At 46.5% G+C, this 19,702-nt stretch overlaps 1 protein-coding gene across 1 annotated transcript in view; it reads left to right on the forward strand.

The window, feature by feature from the left end:
• Nucleotides 1-19,642, forward strand: part of lama5 (laminin, alpha 5) — a 255,832-nt gene extending 236,190 nt beyond the window's left edge. Inside the window, exons 73-79 of the mRNA XM_064956204.1 lie at nt 568-737; nt 3,908-4,112; nt 4,378-4,530; nt 10,092-10,251; nt 10,537-10,761; nt 10,981-11,100; nt 16,122-19,642. Of these exons, the coding sequence (XP_064812276.1) occupies nt 568-737; nt 3,908-4,112; nt 4,378-4,530; nt 10,092-10,251; nt 10,537-10,761; nt 10,981-11,100; nt 16,122-16,270 (1,182 nt within the window). The 3' untranslated portion in view covers nt 16,271-19,642. The remainder of the gene's footprint in view (nt 1-567; nt 738-3,907; nt 4,113-4,377; nt 4,531-10,091; nt 10,252-10,536; nt 10,762-10,980; nt 11,101-16,121) is intronic.
• The last annotated feature ends 60 nt before the right edge of the window (nt 19,643-19,702 follow it).

A 19,702-nucleotide genomic window follows, 5' to 3' on the forward strand; every position in this document is an offset into this window, starting at 1 on the left:
ATCTTAGGCTTGTTTGCGGCTGCTCGGCCATGGAAACCCATTTCATGAAGCTTCTGACGAACAGTCCTTGTGCTAAAATTTGCAACCGAGGACACTTGAACTCGCCACACGCTTCAGCGGTCCCATTCTGTGAGCTTGTGTGGCCTACCACTTTGCGGCTGAGCCGTTGTTGCTCCTAGATGTTTCCACTTCACAATAACAGCACTTACAGTTGACCAGGGCAGCTCTAGCAGGACAGAAATTTGACCAGCTGACTTGTTGGAAAAGTGGCATCCTCTGACGGTGCCACTTTGAAAGTCACTGAGCTCTTCAGTAATGCCATTCTACTGCCAATTTTTGTCTATGGAGGTTGCAGGGCTGTGTGCTCGATTTTATACACCTGTCAGAAACAGGTGTGAGTGAAATAGCCGAATCCACTAATTTGAAGGGGTGTCCATATACTTTAGACCATGTAGTGTATCAATGGATGAATAACTCTCTATCTACCCTTTGACCAGGTCTTTTACAACAACTCACTCTGATATTCTCTCTTTCCTCCCTCCCCCCCCCCCCTCCCTACCTCTACAGGGTAAACACAGGAAGCCGGCGGGTGGTGGTGGGTCAGGGGGGCGGAGCCGCAGTGCCAGGGAGTCCTGCCAGGGGGAGCTGGCGAATCAGGAAGTCGGAGCTCTGCACTTCAGTGGATCCTCCCACAGCCTCCAGCGCTACGACACGCTGCCCGAGGCCTTCAGCAGGACGTGAGTACTAGTACCAGATCTCGGACTATCTAGGGTGTAGGGCTAGGAGTCTATTTGGAATTCAGCTAGAGTGGTGTTTGAGATCGGCTCCATTGCAGTCGGCGACTGCAGATTGACTGATATGCAAATCACTTTGCATCCTAAATGACCGCTCAATATTATTTGTAGATCAGTCAGCCTGCTCAATCTGTGATCAGTGACGGAGCAAAATTGATGCTATCGCACATGGCCAGTAATCAATCCCTTTCCCCGTCTCTCCCACCTGTAACTCACCTGTCACTGTCCCGTCTCTACCACCTGTAACTCACCTGTCACTGTCCCGTCTCTCTACCACCTGTAACTCACCTGTCACTGTCCCGTCTCTACCACCTGTAACTCACCTGTCACTGTCCCGTCTCTACCACCTGTAACTCACCTGTCACTGTCCCGTCTCTACCACCTGTAACTCACCTGTCACTGTCCCGTCTCTCTACCACCTATAACTCACCTGTCACTGTCCCGTCTCTCTACCACCTGTAACTCACCTGTCACTGTCCCGTCTCTCCCACCTGTCACTGTCCCGTCTCTCTACCACCTGTAACTCACCTGTCACTGTCCCGTCTCTACCACCTGTAACTCACCTGTCACTGTCCCGTCTCTCTACCACCTGTAACTCACCTGTCACTGTCCGGTCTCTACCACCTGTAACTCACCTGTCACTGTCCCGTCTCTCTACCACCTGTAACTCACCTGTCACTGTCCCGTCTCTCTACCACCTGTAACTCACCTGTCACTGTCCCGTCTCTCTACCACCTGTAACTCACCTGTCACTGTCCCGTCTCTCTACCACCTGTAACTCACCTGTCACTGTCCCGTCTCTCCCACCTGTCACTGTCCCGTCTCTCTACCACCTGTAACTCACCTGTCACTGTCCCGTCTCTACCACCTGTAACTCACCTGTCACTGTCCCGTCTCTCTACCACCTGTAACTCACCTGTCACTGTCCCGTCTCTCTACCACCTGTAACTCACCTGTCACTGTCCCGTCTCTCTACCACCTGTAACTCACCTGTCACTGTCCCTTCTCTACCACCTGTAACTCACCTGTCACTGTCCCGTCTCTCTACCACCTGTAACTCACCTGTCACTGTCCCGTCTCTCTACCACCTGTAACTCACCTGTCTCTGTCCCGTCTCTCTACCACCTGTAACTCACCTGTCACTGTCCCGTCTCTACCACCTGTAACTCACCTGTCACTGTCCCGCCTCTCTACCACCTGTAACTCACCTGTCACTGTCCTGTCTCTACCACCTGTAACTCACCTGTCACTGTCCTGTCTCTACCACCTGTAACTCACCTGTCACTGTCCCGTCTCTCTACCACCTGTAACTCACCTGTCACTGTCCCGTCTCTCTACCACCTGTAACTCACCTGTCACTGTCCTGTCTCTACCACCTGTAACTCACCTGTCACTGTCCCGTCTCTCTACCACCTGTAACTCACCTGTCACTGTCCCGTCTCTCTACCACCTGTAACTCACCTGTCTCTGTCCCGTCTCTCTACCACCTGTAACTCACCTGTCACAGTCCCGTCTCTACCACCTGTAACTCACCTGTCACTGTCCCGTCTCTACCACCTGTAACTCACCTGTCACTGTCCGGTCTCTCTACTACCTGTAACTCACCTGTCACTGTCCCTTCTCTACCATCTGTAACTCACCTGTCACTGTCCGGTCTCTACCACCTGTAACTCACCTGTCACTGTCCCGTCTCTACCACCTTTAACTCACCTGTCACTGTCCCGTCTCTCTACCACCTGTAACTCACCTGTCACTGTCCCGTCTCTACCACCTGTAACTCACCTGTCACTGTCCCGTCTCTACCACCTGTAACTCACCTGTCACTGTCCCGTCTCTACCACCTGTAACTCACCTGTCACTGTCCCGTCTCTACCACCTGTAACTCACCTGTCACTGTCCCGTCTCTACCACCTGTAACTCACCTGTCACTGTCCCGTCTCTCTACCACCTGTAACTCACCTGTCACTGTCCCGTCTCTCTACCACCTGTAACTCACCTGTCTCTGTCCCGTCTCTCTACCACCTGTAACTCACCTGTCACTGTCCCGTCTCTACCACCTGTAACTCACCTGTCACTGTCCCGTCTCTACCACCTGTAACTCACCTGTCACTGTCCCGTCTCTCTACCACCTGTAACTCACCTGTCACTGTCCCGTCTCTACCACCTGTAACTCACCTGTCACTGTCCTGTCTCTACCACCTGTAACTCACCTGTCACGGTCCTGTCTCTACCACCTGTAACTCACCTGTCACTGTCCCGTCTCTCTACCACCTGTAACTCACCTGTCACTGTCCCGTCTCTCTACCACCTGTAACTCACCTGTCACTGTCCCGTCTCTCTACCACCTGTAACTCACCTGTCACTGTCCCGTCTCTCTCCCACCTGTAACTCACCTGTCACTGTCCCGTCTCTCTACCACCTGTAATTCACCTGTCCCGTCTCTACCACCTGTAACTCACCTGTCACTGTCCCGTCTCTCTACCACCTGTAACTCACCTGTCACGGTCCTGTCTCTACCACCTGTAACTCACCTGTCACTGTCCCGTCTCTCTACCACCTGTAACTCACCTGTCACTGTCCCGTCTCTCTACCACCTGTAACTCACCTGTCACTGTCCCGTCTCTCTACCACCTGTAACTCACCTGTCACTGTCCCGTCTCTCTCCCACCTGTAACTCACCTGTCACTGTCCCGTCTCTCTACCACCTGTAACTCACCTGTCACTGTCCCGTCTCTCTACCACCTGTCACTGTCCCGTCTCTCTACCACCTGTAACTCACCTGTCACTGTCCCGTCTCTACCACCTGTAACTCACCTGTCCCGTCTCTCTACCACCTGTCACTGTCCCGTCTCTCTACCACCTGTAACTCACCTGTCACTGTCCCGTCTCTCTACCACCTGTCACTGTCCCGTCTCTCTACCACCTGTAACTCACCTGTCACTGTCCCGTCTCTCTACCACCTGTAATTCACCTGTCCCGTCTCTACCACCTGTAACTCACCTGTCACTGTCCCGTCTCTACCACCTGTAACTCACCTGTCCCATCTCTCCCACCTGTAACTCACCTGTCCCGTCTCTCCCACCTGTAACTCACCTGTCCCCTTCTCCCCCCAGGCCTCACATCTCCATGGGTCTGCGTGTGAACACGTCAGACGGCCTGGTGTTCTATGTGTCGGGATCACCAGAACGTTCTAGTAGCAGCTCTGTGATGACCCTCTCTGTCTCAGACGGTCACCTGTTGCTCCTCCTCGTCAACGGAGGGAAGAGGAAGACCACCATCCGCAGCCACAGGAAGTGCAACGACGGACAGTGGCACACGGTATGTCATGTAATAAAGACATGATCATTGTCACGTGGATCAGATCCTTGTATTTAGATTCTTTCTTTCAATATAAAAATCACATGCACCTGAATACAACAGGTGAAATGCTTCCTTACAAGCCCTGCTCTGCAGTACGGAAGTATCAGTCATATGTTGACAGACTGTCCCGTCGTCGCTTTGTCCCTTCTTTCCTGATTTTTAAATCAAAGATTTAGACTGAGGTTTATGTGTGTCTGACTTGTGTATGTGTGTGTTTGTTCAGGTGTTTGTGAAGAGGGAGGGAGAGAAGGTCGGTTTGATTGTTGATGGGATCGATGCCCAGTCTAAGAGGGTCTCAGGGGGGGAGAAGAACCAGCTCAGTCCCCCTCTCTACATCGGAGGAGTTCCCTCAGGACTCACCAGCTCACTTCTCTCGGTAATTCAGCCTTTACTCTCAGTAATTCAGCCTTTCCTCTGCTCTCCTTTCCTCTCAGTAATTCAACCTTTCCTCTGCTCTCCTTTCCTCTCAGTAATTCAACCTTTACTCTCAGTAATTCAGCCTTTCCTCTGCTCTCCTTTCCTCTCAGTAATTCAACCTTTCCTCTGCTCTCCTTTCCTCTCAGTAATACAGCCTTTCCTCTGCTCTCCTTTCCTCTCAGTAATTCAGCCTTTCCTCTGCTCTCGTTTCCTCTCAGTAATTCAGCCTTTCCTCTGCTCTCCTTTCCTCTCAGTAATTCAGCCTTTCCTCTCAGTAATACAGCCTTTCCTCTCAGTAATTCAGCCTTTCCTCTCAGTAATTCAGCCTTTCCTCTGCTCTCCTTTCCTCTCAGTAATTCAGCCTTTCCTCTGCTCTCGTTTCCTCTCAGTAATTCAGCCTTTCCTCTGCTCTCCTTTCCTCTCAGTAATTCAGCCTTTCCTCTCAGTAATTCAGCCTTTCCTCTCAGTAATTCAGCCTTTCCTCTACTCTGCTCCACTCTCCTTTACTCTCAGTAATTCAGCCTTTCCTCTGCTCTCCTTTCCTCTCAGTAATTCAGCCTTTCCTCTCAGTAATTCAGCCTTTCCTCTACTCTGCTCCACTCTCCTTTACTCTCAGTAATTCAGCCTTTCCTCTGCTCTCCTTTCCTCTCAGTAATTCAGCCTTTCCTCTCAGTAATTCAGCCTTTCCTCTACTCTGCTCCACTCTCCTTTACTCTCAGTAATTCAGCCTTTCCTCTGCTCTCCTTTCCTCTCAGTAATTCAGCCTTTCCTCTCAGTAATTCAGCCTTTCCTCTCAGTAATTCAGCCTTTCCTCTCAGTAATTCAGCCTTTCCTCTGCTCTCCTTTACTCTCAGTAATTCAGCCTTTCCTCTGCTCTCCTTTCCTCTCAGTAATACAGCCTTTCCTCTGCTCTGCTCCACTCTCCTTTCCTCTCAGTAATACAGCCTTTCCTCTACTCTGCTCCACTCTCCTTTACTCTCAGTAATACAGCCTTTCCTCTACTCTGCTCCACTCTCCTTTACTCTCAGTAATTCAGCCTTTCCTCTGCTCTCGTTTCCTCTCAGTAATTCAACCTTTCCTCTCAGTAATTCAGCCTTTCCTCTGCTCTCCTTTCCTCTCAGTAATACAGCCTTTCCTCTGCTCTGCTCCACTCTCCTTTCCTCTCAGTAATACAGCCTTTCCTCTGCTCTGCTCCACTCTCCTTTCCTCTCAGTAATACAGCCTTTCCTCTACTCTGCTCCACTCTCCTTTACTCTCAGTAATACAGCCTTTCCTCTACTCTGCTCCACTCTCCTTTACTCTCAGTAATTCAGCCTTTCCTCTGCTCTCCTTTCCTCTCAGTAATTCAGCCTTTCCTCTGCTCTCGTTTCCTCTCAGTAATTCAGGCTTTCCTCTGCTCTCCTTTCCTCTCAGTAATTCAACCTTTCCTCTGCTCTCGTTTCCTCTCAGTAATTCAGGCTTTCCTCTGCTCTCCTTTCCTCTCAGTAATTCAACCTTTCCTCTGCTCTCGTTTCCTCTCAGTAATTCAACCTTTCCTCTGCTCTCCTTTCCTCTCAGTAATTCAGCCTTTCCTCTGCTCTCCTTTCCTCTCAGTAATTCAGCCTTTCCTCTCAGTAATTCAGCCTTTCCTCTACTCTGCTCCACTCTCCTTTACTCTCAGTAATTCAGCCTTTCCTCTGCTCTCCTTTACTCTCAGTAATTCAGCCTTTCCTCTGCTCTCCTTTCCTCTCAGTAATTCAGCCTTTCCTCTACTCTGCTCCACTCTCCTTTACTCTCAGTAATTCAGCCTTTCCTCTGCTCTCCTTTACTCTCAGTAATTCAGCCTTTCCTCTGCTCTCCTTTCCTCTCAGTAATTCAACCTTTCCTCTGCTCTCGTTTCCTCTCAGTAATTCAGGCTTTCCTCTGCTCTCCTTTACTCTCAGTAATTCAACCTTTCCTCTGCTCTCGTTTCCTCTCAGTAATTCAGCCTTTCCTCTGCTCTCCTTTCCTCTCAGTAATTCAGCCTTTCCTCTGCTCTCCTTTCCTCTCAGTAATTCAGCCTTTCCTCTGCTCTCCTTTCCTCTCAGTAATTCAGCCTTTCCTCTCAGTAATACAGCCTTTCCTCTGCTCTCCTTTCCTCTCAGTAATTCAGCCTTTCCTCTCAGTAATTCAGCCTTTCCTCTCAGTAATTCAGCCTTTCCTCTGCTCTCCTTTACTCTCAGTAATTCAGCCTTTCCTCTGCTCTCCTTTACTCTCAGTAATTCAGCCTTTCCTCTGCTCTCCTTTCCTCTCAGTAATACAGCCTTTCCTCTGCTCTCCTTTCCTCTCAGTAATTCAGCCTTTCCTCTCAGTAATTCAGCCTTTCCTCTCAGTAATTCAGCCTTTCCTCTGCTCTCCTTTACTCTCAGTAATTCAGCCTTTCCTCTGCTCTCCTTTACTCTCAGTAATTCAGCCTTTCCTCTGCTCTCCTTTACTCTCAGTAATTCAGCCTTTCCTCTGCTCTCCTTTCCTCTCAGTAATACAGCCTTTCCTCTACTCTGCTCCACTCTCCTTTAATCTCAGTAATACAGCCTTTCCTCTACTCTGCTCCACTCTCCTTTACTCTCAGTAATACAGCCTTTCCTCTACTCTGCTCCACTCTCCTTTACTCTCAGTAATTCAGCCTTTCCTCTGCTCTCGTTTCCTCTCAGTAATTCAACCTTTCCTCTCAGTAATTCAGCCTTTCCTCTGCTCTCCTTTCCTCTCAGTAATTCAGCCTTTCCTCTGCTCTCCTTTCCTCTCAGTAATACAGCCTTTCCTCTGCTCTCGTTTCCTCTCAGTAATTCAGGCTTTCCTCTGCTCTCCTTTCCTCTCAGTAATTCAACCTTTCCTCTGCTCTCGTTTCCTCTCAGTAATTCAGGCTTTCCTCTGCTCTCCTTTCCTCTCAGTAATTCAACCTTTCCTCTGCTCTCGTTTCCTCTCAGTAATTCAACCTTTCCTCTGCTCTCCTTTCCTCTCAGTAATTCAGCCTTTCCTCTCAGTATTTCAGCCTTTCCTCTACTCTGCTCCACTCTCCTTTCCTCTCAGTAATTCAGCCTTTCCTCTGCTCTCCTTTCCTCTCAGTAATTCAGCCTTTCCTCTGCTCTCCTTTCCTCTCAGTAATTCAGCCTTTCCTCTGCTCTCCTTTCCTCTCAGTAATTCAGCCTTTCCTCTCAGTAATTCAGCCTTTCCTCTACTCTGCTCCACTCTCCTTTACTCTCAGTAATTCAGCCTTTCCTCTGCTCTCCTTTACTCTCAGTAATTCAGCCTTTCCTCTGCTCTCCTTTCCTCTCAGTAATACAGCCTTTCCTCTACTCTGCTCCACTCTCCTTTACTCTCAGTAATTCAGCCTTTCCTCTGCTCTTCTTTCCTCTCAGTAATTCAGGCTTTCCTCTGCTCTCCTTTCCTCTCAGTAATTCAACCTTTCCTCTGCTCTCGTTTCCTCTCAGTAATTCAGCCTTTCCTCTGCTCTCCTTTCCTCTCAGTAATTCAGCCTTTCCTCTGCTCTCCTTTCCTCTCAGTAATTCAGGCTTTCCTCTGCTCTCCTTTCCTCTCAGTAATTCAACCTTTCCTCTGCTCTCGTTTCCTCTCAGTAATTCAGCCTTTCCTCTGCTCTCCTTTCCTCTCAGTAATTCAGCCTTTCCTCTGCTCTCCTTTCCTCTCAGTAATTCAACCTTTCCTCTGCTCTCGTTTCCTCTCAGTAATTCAGCCTTTCCTCTGCTCTCCTTTCCTCTCAGTAATACAGCCTTTCCTCTCAGTAATTCAGCCTTTCCTCTCAGTAATTCAGCCTTTCCTCTGCTCTCCTTTCCTCTCAGTAATACAGCCTTTCCTCTGCTCTCGTTTCCTCTCAGTAATACAGCCTTTCCTCTCAGTAATTCAGCCTTTCCTCTCAGTAATACAGCCTTTCCTCTCAGTAATTCAGCCTTTCCTCTGCTCTCCTTTCCTCTCAGTAATACAGCCTTTCCTCTCAGTAATTCAGCCTTTCCTCTGCTCTCCTTTCCTCTCAGTAATACAGCCTTTCCTCTCAGTAATTCAGCCTTTCCTCTGCTCTCCTTTCCTCTCAGTAATTCAGCCTTTCCTCTCAGTAATTCAGCCTTTCCTCTGCTCTCCTTTCCTCTCAGTAATTCAGCCTTTCCTCTGCTCTCCTTTCCTCTCAGTAATACAGCCTTTCCTCTGCTCTCGTTTCCTCTCAGTAATACAGCCTTTCCTCTCAGTAATTCAGCCTTTCCTCTCAGTAATTCAGCCTTTCCTCTGCTCTCCTTTCCTCTCAGTAATACAGCCTTTCCTCTGCTCTCCTTTCCTCTCAGTAATACAGCCTTTCCTCTGCTCTCCTTTACTCTCAGTAATTCAGCCTTTCCTCTGCTCTCCTTTCCTCTCAGTAATACAGCCTTTCCTCTGCTCTCGTTTCCTCTCAGTAATACAGCCTTTCCTCTCAGTAATTCAGCCTTTCCTCTCAGTAATTCAGCCTTTCCTCTGCTCTCCTTTCCTCTCAGTAATACAGCCTTTCCTCTGCTCTCCTTTCCTCTCAGTAATACAGCCTTTCCTCTGCTCTCCTTTACTCTCAGTAATTCAGCCTTTCCTCTGCTCTCCTTTCCTCTCAGTAATTCAGCCTTTCCTCTGCTCTCCTTTCCTCTCAGTAATTCAGCCTTTCCTCTACTCTCCTTTCCTCTCAGTAATTCAGCCTTTCCTCTACTCTCCTTTCCTCTCAGTAATTCAGCCTTTCCTCTGCTCTCGTTTCCTCTCAGTAATACAGCCTCTCCTCTCAGTAATACAGCCTTTCCTCTGCTCTCCTTTCCTCTCAGTAATACAGCCTTTCCTCTGCTCTCCTTTCCTCTCAGTAATACAGCCTTTCCTCTGCTCTCCTTTCCTCTCAGTAATTCAGCCTTTCCTCCACTCTCCTTTCCTCTCAGTAATACAGCCTTTCCTCTACTCTGCTCCACTCTCCTTTACTCTCAGTAATACAGCCTTTCCTCTACTCTGCTCCACTCTCCTTTCCTCTCAGTAATACAGCCTTTCCTCTACTCTGCTCCACTCTCCTTTACTCTCAGTAATTCAGCCTTTCCTCTACTCTGCTCCACTCTCCTTTAATCTCAGTAATACAGCCTTTCCTCTACTCTGCTCCACTCTCCTTTACTCTCAGTAATTCAGCCTTTCCTCTACTCTGCTCCACTCTCCTTTCCTCTCAGTAATTCAGCCTTTCCTCTACTCTGCTCCACTCTCCTTTACTCTCAGTAATTCAGCCTTTCCTCTGCTCTCCTTTACTCTCCTTTCCTCACATCCCATTTACAGCAGAGCAGCAATAATTTAGAATTAAACATATCAATACCAAATGTGTCTTTCTTTTTCATTGTATCTCCTCGTCTCCTTCTCCGAGAAGGTCCAAGTTCCCTCCCCTCTCTGATTATTCTCCTATTCTGTTTTGAGGAAAGAGAGGAAAGAGGAATTAAGTAAGACATACAATATAAATGAAGACATAACACTGGTATTTAGTTCCTTAACAATGGTGTGTTTCCCTTCATGTAGATGCCAGGTTCAGGAGGGTTTGTGGGCTGTGTGAGGGACCTGGAGCTGAATGAGGAGAGCCCGGCTAGTCCCTCCACCAGCCTGGGGGTTGTACCCTGCTTCCAGACCGCTCTGCAGCCTGGGGTATACTTCTCTTCCCAGGGAGGACTCATGGCTATAGGTATAGACGATCCCCTCTCTTCTCGCTGTCTAACTCTGTTACACCCTCTCTGAAACCATTTTGATTCAATTGGCTACTCTTGAAAATGTTGGATTGGATTTTTTTTTTTTTTTACAATGATCTTTAAAATTTGGGATGTTGATTTGGCGAGGGGGGGTGAGGTTTGCAACCCATCAAGAAAATAACAGATGAAGAAGAAAAAAAAAGAATTCCAGAACTTTGAGACAACAACAAAAGACACATGACCGTGTCAAGTCTGAGTCTGAATAATCTCTCTCTGTCTAGATGAGTCCCTGATGTTGGGCCGGGACCTGGAGGTCCAGCTGGAGGTCAGGCCGGTGTCAGACTCTGGTCTCCTGCTGCATGCTGGTTCCAGGGCTGGACAACAGCTCAGCCTCTACCTCTATCAGGGAGCCGTAACTGTCACAGTAAACAGTGGCAGCGCAGAGCTCTATACCTCCTTCACACCAGAGGAATCCTTGTGTGACGGACGCTGGCACAGTATCAAAAGTGAGTGTTATATTGTACACACACACACACACACACACACATTGATGTTTAAAGGAATTAATAGTTTCACCTTCTTTAGCATTGTAACGTCCTGTCATTCGAGATTTGCAACAATATGATATTCATGTTTAAAATTCTCGAATAATTGTATTTTCTTGTTAATTGATTGGTTGATTGGCTGTGCGAGTGATATGTTGTGTTCTGGTGTTCTCCCTGTAGTTGTGAAGAAGAGCAACGTGCTCCAACTACATGTGGATGCAGCCAGCGAACACAGTGTGGGGCCCAAACAAGGCCGACCATCAGGGGCCAAGGAGACTGTGTACCTGGGGGGAGCACCAGGTGAGGGACCCCCCCCCCCCCACTATAGAGCTTTTCAACTGTCAAAACAATAACACGTTCTATATGCACGTGTAAACCAAAAGGTTCCCCCACTAAACATTGACCGTTGCGGCGCGCCATGATTGCTTTGTTAGTTAGCTAGCTAGCTCAAAAGGACAAGTTCGTAACCAAAAAAACTGAACAAAACTAGTTATATACACACATTGACTTGTTGCTTTCCCTTTTTATTATCCGTTTTCCCTGGTGGTGTTAGCTACATTTGGCTAGCACAGCAAAAAAACACAAAACTAGTGTGCTTTCAAGTTCGAGAAAGATCAGCTTACCTCATTAGCTAGCGAGCTAGATTCATTTATCTCACAACAGACATCAATATAACTAAACTAAATGTAGCTAGTGTACGTGTCCAATGTTTAACGGCCACATTGTTTAAATCAAAAGTTAGCTAGCAGCAGTAATTACCTCACAATCAACCCGTCGCCAATCTGTCTCTCCTAGCTCTCTGTCTTCTTCTTCCAAAACACAACTATGTTTTACCCAGGTGCATTGGAAAGGGGTCAGTTGTACAACTGAATGTCTTCAACTGAAATGTGTCTTCCGCATTTAACCCAACCCCTCTGAATCACAGAGGTTAGGGGGGCTGCCTTAATCGACATCTTCGGCTCCCGGGGAACAGTAGGTTAACTGCCTTGTTCAGGGGCAGAGCGACAGATTTTTACCTTGTCAGCTCGGGGATTCGATCCACCAACCTTTCGGTTACTAGCACAACATTCTAACCGCTAGGCTACCAGCCGCCACCCTTAATGTCAGTTAAGAAACATACTGTAGTCATAATGAACCTCTAGCATGTGCTAGAGTATTTAGTCAGCCACCAATTGTGCAAGTTCACCCGCTTAAAAAGATGAGTGAGGCCTGTAATTTTCATCATAGGTACACTTCACTTGTATTATCTTCCTCACGCTACGAGACCTAGCTAGCTGTTTGTTTACACGTAGCTAGTAGAGCTAGACAGTAATACAAATGCCAGCACTGACACCTTGTGGTGATAATGTTCAACTGCATATAATTACACCAGGATGATGCATAACAAGCAAACAAATTGCAACTTTATTTCAAGCAACATGTGTTTTGAATTTAAATTAAATTAACCTTAAAATATTAATTTTCTGCACACCCTCGTGATGTTGATATTTGTTAATAATGTCACTCTCCTGAGCATGTCATCCTTAAGGCCTATCTTCATTACAAGGCTAGGGCCTGCACTAATCCATTTCATGACGGCATGTACAGTAGCTGTAGTAGTCTAATCTGGCATCCTTCAACACGGTTGGCCTCATTATGAGTCTAATCTGGCATCCTTCCACACGGTTAGCCTCATTATGAGTCTAATCTGGCATCCTTCAACATGGTTAGCCTCATTATGAGTCTAATCTGGCATCCTTCCACACGGTTGGCCTCATTATGAGTCTAATCTGGCATCCTTCAACATGGTTAGCCTCATTGTGAGTCTAATCTGGCATCCTTCCACACGGTTAGCCTCATAATGAGTCTAATCTGGCATCCTTCCACACGGTTAGCCTCATTATGAGTCTAATCTGGCATCCTTCAACATGGTTAGCCTCATTGTGAGTCTAATCTGGCATCCTTCAACACGGTTGGCCTCATTATGAGTCTAATCTGGCATCCTTCAACAAGGTTAGCCTCATTATGAGTCTAATCTGGCATCCTTCAACACGGTTGGCCTCATTGTGAGTCTAATCTGGCATCCTTCCACATGGTTGGCCTCATTGTGAGTCTAATCTGGCATCCTTCAACACGGTTGGCCTCATTGTGAGTCTAATCTGGCATCCTTTGACATGGTTGGCCTCATTAATTCATGAAAAGACAAACCCACATTGCTCTAGGTCAGCCTTTTGTTTCCTTTCTAAAGTAATGATTCCCATGTTATCTTAGATGTGTGACTGCATTTCCTCTTTCTAATAGTATCAATTCAAAAGTAAACAACGTGTGAGGATTTGCTAAACTTGTTTCAGTATTGAAATGACAAGCCACGTGTACAAATGCATTGGACACGCCCACGAGGCCAATACTAATCCCATGATACTGTCTACATTGGGCATGCATGCCATAAATGATCTCACATTCAATGTAAGGATAGTGGAGGAAAGAGAAACATCCGCTGGAGAATGACCACGGTGAAGGGACTGTGAAGTAGCCATCGGGCCGGGCCGCAAACCCTAATCTGCTGCACTTGAAATAGCATGCTAACCACTGGGGAAGGAGGACAGTCAGTGTAGTAGAACGAAGCAAACCGGCACAAAATTGTAGGAGTCATGGCCGCGGGACGATGTTTTGGGTTGGGGGGGTATGGCCGCGGGACGATGTTTTGGGTTGGGGGGGCATGGCTGCGGGACGATGTTTTGGGTTGGGGGGGCATGGCCACAGGAAGATGTTTTGGGTTGTGGGGGCTGGCCACGGGAAGATGTTTTGGGTTGTGGGGGCTGCTAATGTTACTATACATGCAGGCAATACAGCCCGCTGCGATGCTTCTTTGGGAAATCTATCAACTTAAATTTTCATAAATAGATTCATCCCTGGTCGTAAGGGAATACCATGGTCAAAAAACATCTAGGATCCCCCCAGTCATTTATTGTGGCCTGTGGAATGTTGTCCCACTCCTCTTCAATGGCTGTGCTAAGTTGCTGGATATTGGCGGGAACTGGAAGGTTGACAGGTCAATCCAGAGCATCCCAAACATGCTCAATGGGTGACATGTCTGGTGAGTCTGCAGGCCATGGAAGAACTGGGACATTTTCAGCTTCCAGGAATTGTGTGCAGATCCTTGCAAAATGGGGCTGTGCATTATCATGCTGAAACATGAGGTGATGGCGGCGGAGGAATGGCACAACAATGGGCCTCAGGATCTCGTCACTGTATCTCTGAGCACTCAAATTGGCATCGATAAAATGCAATTGTGTTCGTTGTCCGTAGCTCATGCCTGCTCGTACCATAACCCCACCATGGGCACTCTGTTCACAACGTTGACATCAGCAAACTGCTCACCCACACGACGCTGTCAGCCATCTGAACGGTACAGTTGAAACCCGGGTTTCATCCATGAAGACCACACTTCTCCAGCATTTTTAGTGGTCATCGAAGGTGAGCATTTGCCCACTGAAGTCGGTTATGACGCCGAAATAGTCAGGTCAAGACCCTGGTGAGGATGACGAGCAGACGAGCTTCCCTGAGACGGTTTCTGACAGTTTGTGCAGGAATTATTTGGTCGGGCGGCTGGTCTCAGACGATCCCTCAGGTGAAGAAGCCGGATGTGGAGGTCCTGGGCTGGCGGGGTTACACATGGTCTGCGGTTGTGAGGTGGACGTACTACCAAATTCTCTAAAATGACTTTGAAGGCGGCTTATGGTAGAGAAATGAACATTAAATTCTCTGGCAACAGCTCTGGTGGACATTCCTACAGTCAGCATGCCAATTACGCACTCCCTTAATCTGTGGCATTGTTCTGTGACAAAACTGCACATTATTTCCACCAGCACAAGGTGCACCTGTGTAATGATCATGCTGTTTCATCAGCTTCTTGACATGCCACAACTGTCAGGTGGATGGATTGCCTTGGTAAAGGAGAAATGCTCACTAACAGAGACAACATTTGAGCGAAATAAGCTTTTTTGTGCGTATGGAAAATGTCCGAGACGTCTTTATTTCAGCTCATGAAACCAACACACTACATGTTGCGTTCTATATTTTTGTTCAGTGTAAATACAACCCCATACCAGGTGAGGACACCCCACAGAGATACTATATCATGCATATACATACAGACATACAGTACCAGTCAAAAGTTTGGATACACCTGCTGGATCGAAGGGTTTTTCGTTATTTTTACTATTTTCTACATTTTAGAATAATAGTGAAGACATCAAAACTATGAAACTATGAAATAACACATATGGAATCATGTAGTAACCAAAAACGTTACTACAAATATATTTTGCCTTTGCCTTGATGACAGCTTTGCACACTCTTGGCATTCTCTCAACCAGCTTCATGTGGTGGTCACCTGGAATGCATTTCAATTACCAGGTGTGCCTGTAATTTGTGTAATTTCTGTCAAGGACATTGAGACTTGTCCCGAAGCCACTCCTGTGTTGTCTTGGCTGTGTGTTTAGGGTCGTTGTCCTGTTGGAATTTCAACCTTTGCCCCAGTCTAAGGTCCTGAGCTCTGTGGAGCAGGTTTTCATCAAGGATCTCTCTGTACTTCGCTCCGTTCATCTTTCCCTCTATCCTGATTAGTCTCCCAGTCCCTATCGCAGAAAGACATCCCCACAGCATGATGCTTCCACAACCATGCTTCACCATAGGGATAGTGCCAGGTTTCCTCCAGGCGTGACTCTTGGCTTTCTTGGTTCCATCAGACCAGAGAATATTGTTTCTCATGGTCTGAGAGTCTTTAGGTGCCTTTTGGCAAACTCTAAGCAGGCTGTCATGAGCCTTTTACTGAGGAGTGGCTTCCGGCTGGCCACTCTACCATAAAGGCCTGATTGATGGAGTGCTGCAGAGATGGTTGTCCCTCTGGAAGGTTCTCCCATCTCCACAGAGAAACTCTAGAGCTCTGTCAGAGTGACCATCGGGGTCATGGTCACCTCCCTGACCAAGGCCATTCTCCCCCGATTGCTCTGTTTGGCTGGGCGGCCAGCTCTAGGAAGAGTCTTGGTGGTTCACAACTTCTTCCATTTAAGAATGATATAGAGGCCACTGTGTTCTTGGGGACCTTCAATGCTCACAGGGGTCTGGACTAACATGACAAACATTTATCTCAGAAGTCAAACATTTGAATAGTTAAGGTAATGATACCATGGTTTTAAATCTTAAACTGTGTATGGGTACCTTGCGGGATACAGATAAGTGAAATGGAGAGTGTTTTTGCCACACATACAAACCCATCTTAAATTATCTTTCTGTGTTGCAACTCAGCATTTCCTGTGGTCTTCTTCTCTCTCCTCTAGATGGTGTTGATGTGCCGGGCCTCCCCGATGCCCTGCCCTCCTTCCATGGTTGTGTTCGGAGAGCAGTCCTGAACCAGCGACCAGCCATGCTTTCTAAACCCCTGTCAGTACACGGAGCTGTGGGCACACAGGGCTGTCCAGCCATGTAGACCCCTTTTAGCCCGGTTACAGCCAGCTAGCTCTGGGTCATGTTCATAAGGACATGACAGAAAATTCAGATAGAAATACCTATGTAGAACCAATATGATTCTCTGTCATGTATACGGTCATCATGTAGCTCAGTCTAACATATCTACAGCTGTACATATCAGTCTAACATATCTGCAGCTGTACAGTCGTGGCCAAAAGTTGAGAATGACACAAATATTAATTTTCACCAAGTCTGCTGCCTCAGTTTCTAAGATGGTAATTTGCATATACTCAGAATGTTATGAAGAGTGATCAGATGAATTGCAAAGTCCCTCTTTTCCATGCAAATGAACTGAATCCCCACTGCATTTCAGCCCTGCCACAAAAGGACCAGCTGATATGTCAGTGTTAATCTCGTTAACACGGGTGTGAGTGTTGACGAGGACAAGGCTGGAGATCACTCTGTCATGCTGATGGAGTTCGAATAACAGACTGGAAGCTTCAAATGGAGGGTGGTGCTTGGAATCATTGTTATTTCTCTGTCAACCATGGTTACCTGCAAGGAAACACATGCTGTCATCATTGCTTTGCACAAAAAGGGCTTCCCAGGCAAGGATATTGCTGCCAGTAAGATTGCACCTAAATCAACCATTTTCGGGTCATCAAGAACTTCAAGGAGAGCAGTTCAATTGTTGTGAAGGCGGCTTCAGGGCACCCAAGAAAGTCCAGCAATCGCCAGGACTGTCTCCTGAAGTTGATTACGCTGCAGGATCGGGGCACTTGCTCAGGAATGGCAGCAGGCAGGTGTGAGTGCATCTGCACGCACAGTGAGGCGAAGACTTTTGAAGGATGGCCTGGTGTCAAGAAGGGCAGCAAAGAAGAAACTTCTCTCCAGGAAAAACATCAGGGACAGACTGATATTCTGCTAAAGGTACAGGGATTGGACTGCTGAGGACTGGGGTAAAGTCATGTTCTCTGATGAATCCCCTTTCCCATTGTTTGGGGCATCCGGAGAAGACGAGGTGAGCGCTACCATCAGTCCTGTGGCATGCCAACAGTAAAGCATCCTGAGACCATTCATGTGTGGGGTTGCTTCTCAGCCAAGGGAGTGGGCTCACTCACAATTTTGCCTAAGAACACAGCCATGAATAAAGAATGGTACCAACCCATCCTCCGAGAGCAACTTCTCCCCACCATCCAGGAACAGTTTGGTGAAGAACAATGCCTTTTCCAGCATGATGGAGCACCTTGCCATAAGGCAAAAGTGATAACTAAGTGGCTCGGAGAACAAAACATTGATATTTTTGGTCCATGGACAGGAAACTCCCCAGACCATAATCCCATTAAGAATTTGTGGTCAATCCTCAAGAGGCGGGTGGATTAACAAAAACTCACAAATTCTGACAAACTCCAAGCATTGATTATGCAAGAATGGGCTGCCATCAGTCAGGATGTGGCCCAGAAGTAAACTGACAGCATGCCAGGGCGGATTGCAGAGGTCTTGCAAAAGAGTGTCAACACTACAAATATTGACTCTTTTCATCAACTTCATGTAATTGTCAATAAAAGCCTTTGACACTTATGAAATGCTTGTAATTATACTTCAGTATTCCATAGTAACATCTGAAAAAAATATCTAAAGACACTGAAGCAGCAAACTTTGTGGAAATTAATGTTTGTGTCATTCCCAAAACTTTTGGCCACGACTGTGTAATAGGCCATTTTTTAAAATTAATTGTTTCACCTCTCTGAAGTATTACCCTTGGGGGCAAGTTCAGTAGGACAATGTTGTGGAGCTTTGCAGACAGAAGTGTTATGAATAGAGCTGGCATGATTCTGTATTCTACACATCAGAGAGGCATGTCGGTTCTAGAAATTGTATTTCTATCTGAACATTCCAACCACTTTGTTAGCCTGTTGAACGCAGCCCTGCTCCGATGCCCCTTACTACTCACCATATAAAACACGTACATTATGTCTACCATACAAATCACTGGTGGTGGGTGACGTACATTAGTTAATTTAAATGTATTTATTTTTCCACGTCTTGATTTCCGGTTTGCAATTAACTAAGTGCTAGCGCTTGAGTGAAGTCTGAAGTCCAGTCTTTCGTGTCAAACAAGGAGTGGAATGATAGCACAAACAGACTGGTACCTGGGCTAGAGAATAAGATAGCTAAGTATGTTGTCTTTAGTGTGTTAGTACTGGAACTTTAATAGTAATCTACATCTCTCTGGGCTGCTTTCACAGACCTACATTTAAAGGGCTCGATTCAATCCGTAGCTCTGAAGATCCACTCTCCAGTGTGATATCAATTTAAAGGCAATCTTCCTGCGTTCACAGTAAATGCTGCATTGTTTCGGCTCAATCGGAAATGACGCTTGAATTTCAAATCGCGCTATAACTTCCGTGATCCGGGTTGAATCGAGCCCTAAACTTACCTGGACCAAACTGCACTTATTTTATACAGACCACTGAAAAATCGTGTCGTTGTTTGGCCATGGATAGAATCCACTTCGACTAACTAGTTCTGGAAAGTGCTTAAAAACATATCTATATATACATAAATAAAGAATCCCTTTAGTAGAAAATTGTGTTTGTGATTCTGCTTTACATACATTGACTCGATTTAGCTTGACCATAGCTCAAAAAAAAAATGCTTTCATGTTGAGAATATTAATGTAGGTCTATGAAACCGACCCTCAGTAATACTGTGGTACATCCCTTCAACGTGGAATATGCATTAGGCGAAACAGCGCCCCCCCCCCCCACCTTTATTATTTGGCTTTATGGATGAAACGGTCAGGTGAAGTGCGGTACAAATGAATCGGTTTCATTGTTGGCAGTAACTTGAACTTTGGTTGTTACATCCAAAATAAACATGTCAATTTCACCATTAAGGTGTCCAGCTTTAAATACTATAATCAGTGTTATTGTTGATCCACATCACATGTACTGTATTCTATAGAATAAATGCACATTTTATATATAGTTATTATAATGGGTGGGGATGTATGGATTATATCACAAGAGTTTAAAGCTTTTACTACTGTTTATATGTTATTATAAACGGGGTGGTTCGAGCCCTGAATGCTGATAGTACAAATTGCCATACCCTGGCTGTTCTAATGACGTTGGTAACCAGTTTATAAACAGCAATAAGGCACCTCGGGTTTGTGGTATACGACCAATATACCACGGGCTACGAGCTGTATCCAGGCACTCCTCGTTGCGTCGTGTCTAAGAACAGCCTCGGTATATTGGCCAGTTACCACAAACACTCCTTATTGCTTAAATATCTCACTCAGAGAACATAAACCGATTCCCCCTTAAGAAGAATAGCTATGCTAAATACATGGTTTTAAATAAAAGTCTTACCTGATACAAAAATGGGTATGGGTCAACTTCTTCTTTGTATTTTTTGTGCGCTCAATTGTTCGCTTTAAAAAAAA

Source organism: Oncorhynchus masou, chromosome 33, assembly GCF_036934945.1.
Source record: "Oncorhynchus masou masou isolate Uvic2021 chromosome 33, UVic_Omas_1.1, whole genome shotgun sequence".
Classification (NCBI taxonomy): Eukaryota; Metazoa; Chordata; class Actinopteri; order Salmoniformes; family Salmonidae; genus Oncorhynchus; species Oncorhynchus masou.